The 12,853-nt window shown below is 40.9% G+C and overlaps 1 protein-coding gene and 1 long non-coding RNA gene across 2 annotated transcripts in view; one reads left to right on the forward strand and one right to left on the reverse strand.

The window, feature by feature from the left end:
- Positions 1–12,853, forward strand: part of CLMP (CXADR like membrane protein) — a 53,933-nt gene that overhangs the window by 38,256 nt on the left and 2,824 nt on the right. The window contains exons 2-6 of the mRNA XM_053367396.1: positions 3,089–3,246; positions 5,672–5,873; positions 5,989–6,153; positions 6,400–6,522; positions 8,690–8,831. Coding sequence (XP_053223371.1) covers positions 3,089–3,246; positions 5,672–5,873; positions 5,989–6,153; positions 6,400–6,522; positions 8,690–8,831 — 790 coding nt within the window. The remainder of the gene's footprint in view (positions 1–3,088; positions 3,247–5,671; positions 5,874–5,988; positions 6,154–6,399; positions 6,523–8,689; positions 8,832–12,853) is intronic.
- The window catches only part of LOC128402939 (uncharacterized), a 31,643-nt gene that overhangs the window by 11,020 nt on the left and 7,770 nt on the right, over positions 1–12,853 (reverse strand). The window lies entirely within an intron of this gene.

A 12,853-nucleotide genomic window follows, 5' to 3' on the forward strand; every position in this document is an offset into this window, starting at 1 on the left:
ACTCCCGTGTTAAGTCATGGTAATTAATTTTCAAATAAGTAATCCTAATGTGCATTCTGACACGCTTCAGTCACGAGAAAAAAAGGTAACATGAAAGGCCTGAACATTTTGATTGTAATCTTATCACCCTATCATTGGCTATAGTTATCTAAGGGTCATCCCCCCCCCGTTTTTTTATTAAAATAAATTGTCTATACACGACTAAGGTCTTTGTTGCTACTTTGCCAACAGTGAATTCAGCAGAAATTTTCTGCATACCTGGGAGGCTAGGATTTATCCTGAAAAGGTGAATGCAAGAATGTGTGTGTGCGTGTCACTCTCATTGTTCCTGTTTCCTCAAACTAGTGTTATAAGAATTCTTAGGTCTCAAATATAGAATAAATGTTCATAAATGTCCAAGGCAAACACATACATAAGTATATAAACCTCGTGTCTAAAATCGTACAGGAGAACAACCCTGAAGCCATTTTGACTCTCCCAAATTGTCCTCAAATATTTCTCTGCGAGGAAGGAAATGGGTAAAGCTTTGCAATTGTCTTTGGACTGTAGGGGCTTACACCTCCCTTTTCAAATACAGTCTGGCAAGTATCTGTTAAGCTGAGCAAACAATCAATATGCGTAAGAGATTCCGTTACTAGAGTATTTACCATCTCAAAGGAATGGCCAGGCAACCCAGAAAATGCAATCAAGTAAGACATTATCGGGTATCATGGCAGACAGGAGAGAAGCAACACTCTCAAATTTCTGCTGGAGTCTGCCTCCTTCTGTGATGTATGTATGATGTTTTGTGGGTGGTCTTGGGCTACAGGGTGGGCAATTTCAAAAGTCTTTATAGGGGCTTGTGCACCATTGTTCGGGGTTCTCCTCCCTCCTGTGTGTGGTGGGGACCCTGTTGCAACAGTTTATTTCCTTTAATAAAGATCAGGCTTACTAGCCGCTTTCCTTTCAATATACTCTGCTTGGCCTCTGCTTTCTCTCCGACCTATAGAAATCTCCTGAGGGACTCTATACAGGCTCTGGATACCCCATAAGGGGATTAGAAGTATTTTTCTTATAACACCAGGCAGAGCCAAAAACTAGATAAAACCAAACAGCTTTTTGAAATGCAAGCACAAATGAATTAACTCATCATGAACACACCAACATTTCACAGTAAAATAATATAAATTGAACTGGGATGACATTTTATTATTGGTTTTCTGTTGCTTCTCTTTTCTGGCTGCTCTAAAGATGGTCAACTGAAAAAACAACAATTAAACAAGCTGTCACTGGGGTGTCTACTCTCCCTTTTTTAAATTTTTAAAAAATGATCTCAAAAACAGCACACATGATAAAAAAGACACTCCATATCTATTTGTTTTGTCTACATTACTTTCTCAGCCTAAATTTCACATGCGTATCAGAGTCCCTCTAGCGGCCAACTCTGGAAGCATCAATATAGCATTGTCAGCTGTATACAATTTTGCCATTGATTACAGTACAGTACTTGGTTTTCTTTTGTTAGGAGAGTTTTAAGTTAAAAATAATATTTTTCTTATTAACAAACTGTAAGCAAAAGCTTTATCAATCACAAGTCATAAAAATTTGTTCCTAATCCCACCACAAAGTAACATAGCTCAATGGATGGAGTTTGAGGAGAGGGAATTGGCGTCCATGTCATTTCACAGCCCCTCAATGCACAACAACACAATATGGGTGGAAATGCTGCCAATAGTACCAAGACAATCGCTGCCAGGTTAGCCCTGCCTATATTCAGCTACAGGTTCTTTACGCATAGCCCACATAAATTAAATCCCTTGCTCTGGGCAGGGCTTCTGCCAAGAGTGTGTAAATCTAAAAACCAGTAGTTCAAGCCCTATGTTTTTTTAATATATATAGTTTGAGGGAAGCTACAACCAGTACTGTTGTGATGAATACTCACAGTACTCAGACAGCTGAAAATCAACTCACTATTCAAGAAAAGGGAGTTAAGTGTTTTGATTGCTGCTTTAAATCATACTCTACTCATACACTCATTCACTATAAAAACTTTTGGGCTCAACCAAACCTATCACTATTTTAGCAACTGTTATACACTATGAGCCACAGCTCGGTGGTAAAGCATCTTGCTTTGCATGCAAAAAGTCCCCGTTTCAATCCATGGCTTCTCCAGATAGACCTGGGAAACACCGCTGCCTGAAACCACTGCTAGCTGGTGTAGACCAGGAGTGTCCAAACTTTTTTCAGAGAGCCAGATTTGATGAAGTGAACATGCATGAGGGCTGACCATAGCTGTTGACTGTTTTTAGGACTGAAGTTGTTGACCTTTTACTGGAGGTTTTGCCCCAGTAAATAAATTGCCACAGGGGCCAGATTAAATCAACCAGAGGGCTGGATTAGGCCCCTGGGCCGAACTTTGGACATGCCTGGTGTAGACAGTGCAGAAATAAACCAACCAAGGTCTGACTCTATATAAGGCAATTTCCTACGTTCCTTTTATCAACTCCAACAGTTAAAAGAATTCTAGGTTTACCATCTGTTTGGTGCACATGGCAACACTGGTTTTTACCACTGGTGTTTGCCAGCATCAGCATACTTTTTCAAAAAAAAGTATGTAAACAGTATCTAGATTAGCTGTAAACCAGTCAATAATCTACCAGCCAGCTCATCTGAAATACTGTAGATACAAATTAACTTTTATTTTGTAAAGCAAGAGGTAACCAAACTCTGTTTTGGTGAGGCTGCACTTGTGACATGCCTACCAAGCAACTGATCTGCAACACAGAACAAGACCCCCAGCATCCCATGATAACACAAAGATGATACGTAAAAGTCACTATGATCCTCTTGACAGAGTGATGGATGTATTCAGATTCCACCTCAGTGTAGCCTCGTCATCTTGGCAAGTCACTCTCTCCCTCTCCATTTTGGTTGCATTTGTTAATAGGAATAATATTGCTTTAAATATTCATATCTTGTCTTCTTGATCAATTCAAAGCAGCTTACCCCACAGAACACAACTCTCACTGGAACATGACATGAAATGCCAAGGCAGCAATTTATTGATATAGGATTACTGGAAGCATCTGACTTGATCTTTCTCTTTCAGCATCCTGTTCCACTTGGCTGTCACGGGCTCAGATAGAATTTAAGAAAGTGGCCGAAGCAAATATTACTCTGCCCTGTCACCATCGACTGTACCGCCTGGGGCAAACAAGCCTAGACATAGAATGGCTGCTAAAGAATTCCGATGCTGAACCGAAAGTGGTATGTCTATCCCCTGAAATTCAAAGTTCCTTAGTTCACACTATCCCCACATAGATTCTGGGATTAAAGGAATAAAACAACCTTGCCCTCAACCAGGGCTTTTTTCAGTTGGTGCTCATTGGAGCTCAGCTCCAGCACCTCTCAGTTTTATTATTATAAGAGAACAAGCGAAAAGTTCATGGTGAGCTCAGGAACCTCTTTTTCTTGAAAAATAATTCTGCCCTCATGTATGCGGTGGCGTCGCAAGGTGCGGCAGTGCTCCCAGGGTGCCATATCTGGGGGGGTGACAAGGTGGCACCCCGCGGGGTGCTCGCCCCGCCACCCCTGGGTGCAGTGGCGCGAGCAGCCATTGCGCCACCGCAGCCACATATGGAGGACCCTCTGTTTGCAGTTGCAGCCGCAAGCAGAGGATCCCATCATCGTCCATACAGCATTTGAGCGGCACCAGTGGCAAACTCCTACGTACAATGCATGCACAGTGTCGAACGCATGCGCTGATGCCGCACATGTGCTGTACATAGCAGTTTGCTGCTGGTGCCGCCCAAGCACCGTACAGACGGCGGTGGGATCCCTCCGCCGCCACTGCAGCCGTGAGCAGAGGATCTCACCACTGTCCGTACGGCGTTCGGGCACCACTGGGGGCAAACTGCTATGCACAACGCATGCGTGGTGTCACACACATGTGCTGTACATAGTGACGCTGCACATGCGCCCTACGTAGCAATGCCACACATGTCGTACGTAGTGACACAACGCTTGCGCAGCCAGTGGTTTGCCCCGCCCTGGGTGTCGGTTAGCCTTTGTTCGTGCCTGTATGTATGCTAATATATAAAGTTGGCTCAGAACTATATGAGACTTCAGAGTCCTATGAAGAGGCTTTTGTTACAATGCAAACTGGGAAACACCAGCCACACCTTTGGTCACACCAAGATAGCAAAACTAGTTAACATCGATTACTAAGCACTACACATTTTAAAAGCATACAAAGAGCCTGCTTGGCAAGCCAGCCATTCTATATTTTAAAAGAGCTCCCGCATTGGACGACAGATTTCTGGTGAAAAGGGTAACTTAGAAAATTTAGAAGAATTGTAGTGCAGTCTTGAACATGTCTAACTAAGGAGTATGCCCCATTAAGTTTGATTTGGCTTACTCCAAGGTAAGGGTATATACAACTGCAGCCTTAGACATGAAAAGATTTTTTGGCTGTAAATGTTTTCTGTTAAACATTAGTCACACTGTGAGACAGATGGATGCCAACAACACTGTAAGAAACACCAAACTATTCCATAAAGGGATATGCACGCCTTAGTTATGTTATGTTTGGATTACGTACTGTAACACTCTACGTGGGGCTGCCTTCGAAAGCTGCTCAGAAACTTAAACTGGTTAAAAGAGCTGCAGCCAGATTGTTGACTCGGGCTGGTTATAGGGAGCAAACAACTCCCTTGTTAAAACAGCTCCACTGGCTACCAGTCCATTTATAACCTATAAAGCCCTACACAGTTTAGGTCCAAGCTATCTGAAAGACTGTACTCTCTCACATGAACCTGCCCGGGTTTTGTGATTTTCGGGAGAGGCCACCCTCACAGGCACTTCGTGGGGACATGGGAGTGAGCCTTCTTGGTGGCTGCTCTCAGACTCTGGAACGCCCTCCTTGCTGTCCCTCTGCCAGCAGGTGAAGACTATCTTGTTCCAACAGGCATGCTGTTTTTCTTGTAATTATTTGTGTGGTTTTAATATATTTTATATACGTACTGTATATAGTTTTAATTCTATAATTGGTTTTTTGCAACGATTTTTTAAAAGAAATTTATAGCAGTTCTTATTTTTATCTGTAAGCCACCTTGAATCCCGTCAGGGAAAAAGATGGAGTATAAATAAATATCTCAAGTGAAAAGATTAAATACATCTGTTGTCATACAAGAAGGCGATTTTTTAACTCTAAAAACCTAGGCTAAAGCTTGAATCAGAAGACTTTTGTCTCAAGTAACAATGTTACTATGTATAAAAAAACATATTCTTCCCCAGACACAAATTACAGGAAATGAATCATAAGCATGATTTTAAACAAAATGTAAATCTTATGAAATATAGCTCCAGAAGGAAAATAGGCATTGTCAAAATTACAGAATTGTAGTTGGAATGGACTCCCAAGCCCCCTGCAATGAAGGAATCACAGCATTGAGGACAACACATCTAGAACAAGTTACTCTTGTCCAATTTTCATTCAGAGAATGTCGAAAGTTAACCCTTAACTACAAGGACAAATTATGAAAGACAGAAATAAAACTCCCCAGAGGTAGTCATGCTAGTGGATTAGCAGATGAACAATGTTCAAGTTTGGAAAAGCCCTTGGAATAAGAATAAATGCAATGGTGAAATGAAGAACAAAGTAACTAATGAGTGGACTCTCTCTGCCTCTCAGGTGATAAATTATGCAGGAAGCAACACCTACACTTACTTTAATGATGAACAAAAGGGTCGTGTTTCATTTGCCTCCAACAACCGGACTGGAGATGCCTCTTTGGAGATTTCTTTCCTGCAGCCAAGTGACGCTGGCCAATACACATGCAAAGTTAAAAATGCCGGGCAGTATGAATGGACCCACATAACCCTGAAGGTTCTGGGTAAGGCTCTTATGAAGTTGTTCCAAGATAAGCACTTAGTTTATCTATTGAGTATCATGTTATTCTGGCTTACAATTAAGAGTAGAAATCTGATATATATTTTTCCTATTCCCAGAAAAACCTTCTAAACCCAAATGCTGGAAAGAAGGAGAGATGATTGAAGGAAAAGAAATCAGTTTACAGTGCAATACTGTCTCTGGCACTACACCCATAATGTACAGATGGGAGCGTATAGAAGAGGATGGAAAAGCTGGGTCCCTGCCACCCATGGCACATATCAGTAAGTTCATTGTTGTCCCAAAACCACCTTCAGCAAAAGTTCTCTCATGGCTGCTCATTATGGCAGCTATCAAAAGCAGGGAATGTTTCTGGGTCTTCTGTATAAAGTATAAAAAGCTGAAAGTCTTTGACATGTAGAGTATCTTTACTCCCTGCAAGAGATTTAGAAGGTTCTACATTATTTATTTAGGTATTAAACAATGTATCCTTGTCCTACCTAATTCATGAAATCTTGATTTCCCCCCAGATTTTTCCAATCCTGCACAAGTTCTGCTGAAGAACCTCACATGGATGGCAACAGGGTTATACCAGTGTACTGCCTCTAATGAAGTAGGGCAGGAAAGTTGTGTTGTAAAAGTGACTGTGCAGTGTAAGTATACAGGGAATCCCAAGTGTTTCTAAGGTTGGAGGGGAAAGTAGTCCAATATTAAATTAAACATTAAATTCACAAGAAATGTCAATTGTACCCAAAAAGACAGTTCATGAATATTGTAGAAAAGCAGAAGAACTAGAAGGCCACTGTTCAGATCTTGGCCTCATCACTCTCCATCTCCCATTCTCTCCACACAATAGCTGTCAATTTACACAATGAAGCTTTGCTCCCAAGGCACAGTAACCAAGACCCTGTAGTCAGCAATTGGGTCTAGAAGCTGCACCCCTTTTTCTCCTTTATCAATCTCAGGTGTCCTCTGCTCACCTTTGGTCAAGCATGAGGCTCTTAATCTCAGGGTTGTGGTTTGCATCTCAGGTTGGGCAAGAGATTCCTGCACTGCAGGGGGTTGGGCTAGATGGCTCTTGTCTATGATTCTATTATTTAGGGATCCCTACAAACTAATATATTTTTGGTAGAAGCACCATCTCTAAGTTTCATTAATGAGCTATGTCTCTGAAGTAAAGGCCACACTTTTGAATTATCCACTTGCCTAATTTTATACTGAGCCTCAAATTTGACTGAAGAGGCAGAAATAATTTTTTATTTTCCTGTAGAGCAATAAAATATACTTACCACCAGATGCTGAGTAAAAACTACATGGGAAGGATTCACTGCAATGAATAAGTTTTGCTTTCCTGCTTAGGCACTTAATGATAGCAATACTGTGGGTCATGAAGTTTTCCAAGTTAGTTTAACCAGTGATTAGGGTTTTTTGGAAATCTGTTTTCCCCATGACACGGGAATAAGGGTAAGCCTCACATGGTTGGCAACAAGTCTTTGCCAACATACACACAAATCTAGGTGTGTGCAACCATGAGGAATAGATTTGCTTTTAAATAAATGGACAGGAGGAATAAGAAAGTCCTTACAACAATAAACAGTAACTGCTTTGTGTGGGGTGAAGGAGCTGTGCTCCCAAGACAGGCGTCACCACAGCAGCCTATCTAGAAAGAACTTGGGTGGAACTGGGCAGAGGCAAGGTCAGGGCTACTTAGGCATACCAGCAGAAGCACTGGATTAGTTCCACTGGTGCACTTCCACAGTCCCAACTACACCACCATGCTGCCAGCAGCAATCACCTATGAACAAGATGACCACTCTCAACAGACTTTTCTTGTCCCATGACATGGTCTGGTGATGCATGATGCAGCCACCTTGCTCAAGATAAAGAGGTCTGAAACCTGCTCAATGACCGGATGGGAGACTGGAAACTACCCAAGCTCCTAGATGGAAGAAAGACAGGTTATAAATGTAATAACTACCCAATCAAGTAATAAATAGCCAAGAAAGTTCTACTGTGGTACAATGTGCTAGTTAATAAATATTAACTGTACACTTTAAGCCTGTGCCCGGAACCATTATACATGGGTCACAATGCCAAAATAATGGCACACCAAGGTTAAAAGAATCTGTGAGCAACAACAGATTAGGCAACAAAAATATAAATAAACAGCAACAATACATTTGGATACTATATTACACATTTCATAACATTTACTGTAACAAACATAAAATGTACATTATGGATTCATTTAAAAATATTTGTAGACTGAATGAATGTGTATCAGAGAGCATGTTTAAGGTGGAAACTTGAAGTCACTAAAAGGAACTTTTCAACCAGCCAGTCTTGTTGTAGTTACTTTAAATTTATTAAATGTATCAATTACTTCTCACAACAAAAATCCCCAAAGTGATTTAAAAAAAACAAAAAAACAGTAATGCAAATACATAAAAATAATTAAAAACATTCACAGCACTTTGTGAAAGTGATCTGACTTAAATTTCACCACTGTAACCCAGAAGTAGACAGAGATTTATCAAGGCTTTATTTTTCCTAAAATAAATGTAAATATGAATAAGGGGACATTCAACAGAGAAGAGGTAAAAAGGGCTTAACCTGGTCTACAGTGTTTATGCAGTTCACTATAGCAATTTGAGTATGCTGTTATTTTATCTTTTGGACACAGTATTAGAACTTCTTTAGGAACTCCTATACAAGAGGATTAAGTTGCATGGAAACTCACTGAAACAGACACAACATATTGTGGCAAAATGTTTTGTTCTTTGGCAAACGTTAACACTGTATGCATTTATGAATTAACAGATGCACAAAATTTTGGCATAGTTGCTGGAGCAGTGTGTGGAGCAATGGGGGGCCCTGCCCTGGTTCTCTTGGCGGTGTGGCTGACAATCAAGAAAAAAGAGAAGAAGAAATATGAAGAAGAAGAGACCCCAAATGAAATCAAGTAATTACCTCTAAAGCATTTCTATTTACAACTCTCCAAAGACCAAATTAACACAACATTACCTTCCTGTGTCACAGAAGGTCTCAGAATTGGCAGAATGGGGGAGGGGGAGGTTGTCACTCAGTGGTAAAAGGTTTCTAATCGGATGGGGAGTTATGTGTTGAGATTCCTCCACTGCAGGGGGTGGACTAGATGACCCTCAGAACCCCTTCCAACTGTACAAGTCTATGATTCTAAGCACATGATTTACACGGTATCCCAGACTGAATCACTGGCACCCCAATTTAAAAGGCCCCCAAGTAACAGAGCTGGGAAAGATCTCTGCCAATACCTTGGACCGCTGCTACAGGCAGCAAGAGATAGTACTACGCCAGCTGGATTAATGATCTGACAAAAGCAAATAGTTTTGTGGTCCTTAAAACACTTAGAAAAGTATTACAGTATAAGCCTTCCTGGACTAAATCTTCAACATGAAATGTTATCCTCAGGGGGCAGGTATATGTGGATGTAGTGAAAAAATGTAAACAACATCAAAATGAGATTGAAAAATACAGTCTGTGACAACTCTGCTGAAGCTTAAACATATGCAGAAAATGGCAGCTTTATATGCATACAGGCAACTCCCAATTTACACGAGGGTTAAGTTCCAAAGGTGCCACACATTTAAGTGAAATTGCATATAGTTGAAACACCACTGAAAAGGCCTGCACACACCCCATTCCACCCCTTTTTGTGTCACGTCTAGGTTCTTTGAGAATCAGGTGTGCAGTCACGCACATATCGGACACACTTAAAATGGTTGCTTCCTGTATACCAGCCACTGCCTTGTGTTATCAGGCACAAGATATGTGGGCCGGGAAAAAGACTGGCTATCATATCACTCACCTGCCCAGTTTTTTATTTATATTATTGCACAGATAAATTATATTACTGTCTATTAAAGTTTGTGCCTACCTATTTAAAAGGGAAATGCAGTATGAATCTAGTTGCATTACAATATGCAAGCCTGGGGCAAGTGGAGTGAATAAATGAGTCAAGACTGAAGTTTCAAGGCTAAATATATGTTATTCTATTGTGGGAGACTTGTGTCTCTTCAGATGTTGCTGGACGACAACTCCCATCATCCATATTCATTGGCCGTGCCAGCTGGAACTGATGGTAACTGGAGTCTAATTAAACACCACAGGTTTCCCACTCCTGCAGTAGGGAAAGCATATGGACAACGATGCAGTTTAGTCTGAGATAATTGTGAACAAGTTAGTTACATGCTATTTCAAAAATATTCATTCTCATTAACCCATGAATGCTGAGATCCTTAACAAAAATACTGTGCACCTAGTGTTCCTTTGAAGAGGTATTAAATACTCATTTGTGCATTACTTTAACTTGTCAGTGCTAATGAACATGGTGTAGACTAGAGGTTCTCAAACTTTCTATTCCTAAGGCTACTTGAGATGGCTGGGAATTACTGAGACTGACCAGTCACAAAACAGTGGTGCAGGGAAGTCAGCCACAAAATAGTGGCAAATGGAGGTGGAGTTTGACATAATCAGCTGACGATTAAAATCATTGTCTATTGACATCTATTCCCTCTTCAGAAACGGCTAAATTCTTTGCCAAAGCATTTCCCTTGTGACAGACAGTTCCTTTTCATCTTTTTTTCATTTAAATATAGAGTCCACATACAGCTGCTGGGTGACCTTGGGCTAGTCACACTTCTCTGAAGTCTCTCAGCCCCACTCACCTCCCATAATATTTGTTGTGAGGGAGGAAGGGAAAGGAGATTGTTAGCCACTTTGAGACTCCTTAGGGTACTGATAAAGCGGGATATCAAATCCAAACTCCTCCTCTTCTTTATATATAGAGCTTTTATCTGCCATTTCCCAGAGTTGAATACAAAGTTTATTCCATACAAGATTCACCCAGCTATATGCTTGTCAATTGAATTTGTAGTAGTATTTTGTATATATGTTTTAAGTGATCTTAAGATACTTGAGTTTGAAGTTGTGTATTTTTATTTAATAGCTGTAACAATAATTTCAGTCACTATTGTGAAGTACTAATTCATATGAATTCTTGAAAGAGCACATACTTTCAAGAACTGACAAATGACAACAAACTAAGTGTACGTAGCTCTCTCTATTCTAGCACATTACCCTTACCAGAACTTTCCTTAACTTTATTTGTGGGATGTTTAAAACAAGTCTGAACTACATGATTCAGCCTACACCCTCAGGAGAGAAAATGAAACAGTCATCCTTTAAGATTGCCCAGCCCTCATGACTCACAGTATCCCATTTAATCTCTTTATAATCCAACCATTAAGATGATATCTGTGCTCTTTCACAATTTTTTTTTTTAAAAAAACCCTCTACATCTCTTCGATTGTATATTAGGGTTGGAATTTTGTAAGAGAAACCATTAGTACAGATTACCAGTATTTGCCTATGTGACACTTACCTGGACTTTTTCCTGTCCCTTGCTTTCAACCTTAGCATCTTTGGAAACTTTCATTTCACTTCACTGCCCTTTTCTATACACAAGGCAACAAGAATGATGCAGGAAGAAATTGGAAGCCATGGGATACAATAGAAGTGCACAAACTACCTTGAGTATTTTATATGGGACAGGAATATACCAAAAATAACATTAATGATTGAGAGGAACGTCTCTCAAGATATAGGAAATAGTATAGTACAGTTCTACGGCACTGGGTTTGGCTGTGGGGAAACCCAGGCTCAAATACCCATTCACCTATGAAGTTCACTTGGATGACCCCAGGCAACTCACACTTGCACAGCCTACCTAGTTACTTGGGAGATGAGATACAAATGTAAAAAACAAATTCTAGATAACTGAATTGTATATCAGGAATGTAACACACACTAGATTTGTCCAACTTATGTACAGAGTGTCTAAGTCCCAAAAGCACTCTGTGACCCACTTTCAAGCTGCAACAAGTAGTTCAGGTTCATCCGCTGACTCCACTATATTAATATGGGTTAGATCACACACAAGGGAATGACTTATTAACACAGTCTGCCTCAGCACTTTGCCCTAGAACTACAACCTTGGTCAAGGGTGAAAAATTCTCAAAGGTTTTATTACCCTGAAACTTTAAACCATGTTTTAAAGCACTTCAGAAGATGCTTCAAAGCAGATACAAAATAATTCTACTCAATCACATTTTAATGCAATGCTACTCAAAGTGATAAGGGACATGGGTGGCGCTGTGGGTTAAACCAGAGCCTAGGACTTGCCGATCAGAAGGTCGGCAGTTCAAATCCTCACAACGGGGTGAGCTCCCGTTGCTCGGTCCCTGCTCCTGCCAACCTAGCAGTTCGAAAGCACGTCAAAGTGAAAGTAGATAAATAGGTACCGCTCCAGCGGGAAGGTAAACGGCATTTCCGTGCGCTGCTCTGGTTCGCCAGAAGCGGCTTAGTCATGCTGGCCACATGACCCGGAAGCTGTACGCCGGCTCCCTCGGCCAATAAAGCGAGATGAGCACCGCAACCCCAGAGTTGGTCACGACTGGACCTAATGGTCAGGGGTCCCTTTACCTTTACTCAAAGTGGTGGTCCGTGGACATCTGCCAGTCCACGAGTCATCAGCTTCCACCATGGTCCAAGTTGGGTAGGATGTTTTAGAGACCAAATATGGTGTCAATTCTTGGCACACGGTGCGGGGCTGCCAATCCACCACATCAGATAACTTGAGAAGCAACTGTTTTAGCAGACTATGACAGAATGTGTTATTTTAGCAACAGCAGCCTAGAAGTGCAATTGTGTGTTTTTTCAATTGAATGTCAGGACAGCTTCATATTCCTGCACTGCAGGGGGGTTGGACTAGAAAGTACTCAGGGTGCCTTCCAACTCTACAATTCTATGATTAAGATAGGGAATACAAACACATCGTTAAGAAACCCCTAAACTTTTGGCTGTTAGAAGCAAATACTCAGGAAACTAGATTGTTCAGTTGTGTTGCTGCTCAACCTCATTTCAAACTTCCAGTGTTGGTCTTAT

Source organism: Podarcis raffonei, chromosome 15, assembly GCF_027172205.1.
Source record: "Podarcis raffonei isolate rPodRaf1 chromosome 15, rPodRaf1.pri, whole genome shotgun sequence".
Taxonomy (NCBI): Eukaryota; Metazoa; Chordata; class Lepidosauria; order Squamata; family Lacertidae; genus Podarcis; species Podarcis raffonei.